This window comes from Papaver somniferum, unplaced genomic scaffold, assembly GCF_003573695.1.
Source record: "Papaver somniferum cultivar HN1 unplaced genomic scaffold, ASM357369v1 unplaced-scaffold_84, whole genome shotgun sequence".
In the NCBI taxonomy this organism is placed as follows: Eukaryota; Viridiplantae; Streptophyta; class Magnoliopsida; order Ranunculales; family Papaveraceae; genus Papaver; species Papaver somniferum.
This window is the reverse complement of record NW_020651415.1, coordinates 767,860-771,178: the sequence shown is the minus strand read 5'-3', so window position 1 is coordinate 771,178 and position 3,319 is coordinate 767,860. Positions and strand designations below refer to the sequence as shown.

General features: G+C 36.2%; 1 protein-coding gene across 1 annotated transcript; it reads right to left on the bottom strand.

The window, feature by feature from the left end:
* Positions 1-1,015: 1,015 nt before the first annotated feature.
* Positions 1,016-2,959, bottom strand: LOC113345847 (protein FAF-like, chloroplastic). The gene is made up of 2 exons (XM_026589509.1): positions 2,817-2,959; positions 1,016-2,715 (listed from the first exon to the last, which is right to left on the bottom strand). The coding sequence occupies exon 2, from the start codon at positions 2,674-2,676 to the stop codon at positions 1,171-1,173; it is 1,506 nt and encodes a 501-aa protein (XP_026445294.1). The 5' UTR covers positions 2,677-2,715; positions 2,817-2,959; the 3' UTR covers positions 1,016-1,170.
* Between the last annotated feature and the right edge of the window lie 360 nt (positions 2,960-3,319).

Sequence of the window (3,319 nt, the reverse complement as noted above, 5' to 3'; positions counted from 1 at the left end):
AGTTAGTCAGTATCAAATTTTGTATCGACCAACATGAAAATAAAATAAAGGATTACATGTTTTGTATTTTGTGAAGTTCTAAAACTCAATAAGCTCTCCAATTTGCAGTTTGATAAAATCACTAAGTTTGGCAGCCCATGAAATCCTTTCCTTAGCTCACTAAAGTATCCCATGTAATTTTTAAATTTTCGTAACCCACTAAAGTGTTTGGTAGCGCATGTCTTCTGAGCTACGCGTCTACTCCCTCACAACCCACACATCTACAAATGCAAGATCCTTTCCTTAACTCTAGCGCAGATAAATTAAGATCGTTTGCTCAGCTCTAGGCACTCATTTTAAAACATATTAGGTGAGAAACATCAATCAAATCATCAATGATTCATTGGTCGACTGAAGGGAGACCTTCTTTAGGATGATTTGAGTGTATACTGTCATTTATATTTTAACCCCCGGTTTTTGCCGTCAGTTATGACTTTTCAATTTCAAATTCGATCAAATTCGAAATTGATCAGTATTTTTAAATTTGGATTGAAAATCGAAGATTAAATGTCCAAAAATACAGGTAAACCCGATCAAAACAGATCAACTTCGTCTTCAGTTGATTCAAATTTTGAAGTAGAAAAAGTGTGGTGTAAAACAAACATAGAAACCGTGGGGTAATACCTAAACAGTTAAACGGATCCGTTCCTAAAAAAATAGAAAAGTAAAGACGAGATATAAGGATTTTAATTAAAATGAGTTCAGATTGAATTCGCCTGATTTTAGTCAAAGCAGAGAATTCAATATACAGTATGGCCTCTCAATCTCGTCTATAGACAGATAAGGAAACTGTTGGTATCGTTCATATCTGAGTGCATGACATTAGTTTGGCTTTTAGTAGTGAAGCAAATCCAAATGAATCTTTTATAGGTGGAGTTTTTATCTTCTTTGGTCGGATTATAATGTTAAAATTGGTACGAACCACACAATCGGATAGAAAAAGAGTGTACGTGAAATCGCTTTCACCAAAAAGATAGAGAAATTGAAACCAAGAGAGCCAACGCTCAGTCTTATATGCATAACCAAAAATCTCTGTCTTATCGGATTGTCTTGATTTGACTTCCGAATACTATCTACATTTACATGTGCATTTACACAAAAATTGTACGAAAATGGTTTTTGATGAATTAACTAAGATGTGGTAATGCAATGAGGAGGTTCCCAAAACACTAAAGATCTCCTTGGTTCTGGTTTGCAGTAAGCTGGAACTATCAAATGCTCAACAACCTGCTGCTTTTTTCCATTACCGTTCGGTTTCTGTTTCTCCTCTTTATAATCACTTACTCCTTTTGTTGTTGATGGAAGTAAATTATTACTATTACTGTTGGTGTAGTAATTATTCTTACAACTTGTGAGATTATTACTGTTGTAGTTGTTGTGGTAAGTATTTTTGCTGTTCTGTTGTTGGTCAAGTAGATGATGAATTCCACTAACTGGTACCACTGAGGATGTATCTTTTCTCCAACAGTACTCGTATCTGTTGAAAGTAGGCTCTACCGCGGCAGTGGCCGCAACTGTTTCTTTTTCCGGTACTAACCGGGATGCCGACATTCGTGGTGCCCTTGCAGCTAATTTTGGTGGTGATATTGGAAGTGACTGTGGTACTAGTTTTGTTGATGGTGAATTCATCGTTTTTTCAATCTTGTTTTCCAGGTTAGATGATGATGACCAATTATTCCTGTTGTTAGTCAGACCTGTAAACTTATTCGCCATCAATGCTGATCTGTGAACATTTATCACTCCAGTTGGCAATTTTGGAACTCTGGCACTAGTCATTTCCAACACAATCGTTTTGTCTTCTTCCTCTTCGGTTATGGGCTCTTCTTCTTGATATTGTTCAATCTCATCATCATGACAGCATCCGAATTCTACTTCCTCATCGGTCTCGAAACTATTTTCTTGGTTCTTGATGGATTCTTGGATAGGTGAAGAGAAAGTGAGAACAAGACGACCATCTCGACGTTGCGCATTGAAGCAGTTTGTAGAAGTGGGAACAGAGACAGCTTCAAGAATTAATCTTCCATCTTGACGATGAGTTTTCATTTGAATACCTCCTCCTCCTGGCTTTGAGAGTGATTTCAGTGGGGGTGGGAAATTAGAGAGTGATTTAAGTGGCGGTGGGAAAGATCTACGAACTGATGGTGGTGGTGATGATGATTTCTTACTATAATTCATTATTACTGCTAATTCCTTCTTTTCTTCTACTACTACTTGTTCGATTGATTCTTCTTCTACTTCTTGAATGTCTTCGTCTTCTTCTTCAGTATCGGAAAGACTAATGTCTGAATGAGGGTAACCATCAGAGCCGGATTCAGAACCTAAGTTTTCAGTACAAATCTCAAGGCTTTTAAGAGATAGACAACTCTTGGATTGTTTCACAAGAGGATGAACATATGGAGGTGGAAGAGATGATGGTTTTTGAATAAGAATTGAACACCAAATATCAAACTGTCCTGGTTGTTGTGGTTTTTGAGAATAATCATTCTTTGGTTCGACATATTGATCAGCAACTTTAGAAAACATGTCAACCGCTGAAAGTGTCCTCCTCATTAAAGTAGCACTACCACTACTAGTAGTACTAGTTATATATTCTGGTTTCTCACATTCAAATCCTTGTACTTGGTTTACACTTGACATCCTGATTATAAACTTTCTTTAAAATAATAAGTATCAACTCTGCAAAACAAAAGAAGAAAATCAACATTGTTAGCATCTGAAATCAACTCCAATTGTTAGTATCAAAAATGAAATTAAAGTGAATAAGATATTTAACTTACCAAAAACAGTGAAGGAACGATACAACCAAGCATCCAATAATGAAAATTAAGAGCTCAATGCAAGGATTGAGCTTTAAATTTTTTGGGTTTTGATAAAGTGATGAATATATGGAGTTTAAGTGATGAAAATTGTGAGATGAGAGAATGATGGATGGATTGAAGATGGCAGGAGCGGGTGGTATTTGTAGTTGCAGAAAAGGGGCAATGGAGCCCACGCTCCACTCCGCAATCAAAAGAAAAAGAAAGATTTTTATTGTTATTTGTGATGTTTCAGTCATTCATTATTGAGTGGAATTCATTTCTAGGCAGCATCATTGGGTGGAAAAACCAAGTTGAATTTAACTGAAAGGAAGAATTCAGAACGCGTCGAGTATGTATTTTTTCTAGAAATATGGTCTCCAGCTGTTCGTATGTATTTCCACGACTCTTAAACTATAACATTCACCTACGTGTTATTTTGATTTTGTTATCTCATGCAGTCATGTATAAGATAAGAGTGAATC

What these genes read in the sequence shown, in the direction of transcription:
- LOC113345847 (XM_026589509.1), bottom strand. Translation starts at nt 2,676, where the DNA reads ATGTCAAGTGTAAACCAAGTACAAGGATTTGAATGTGAGAAACCAGAA.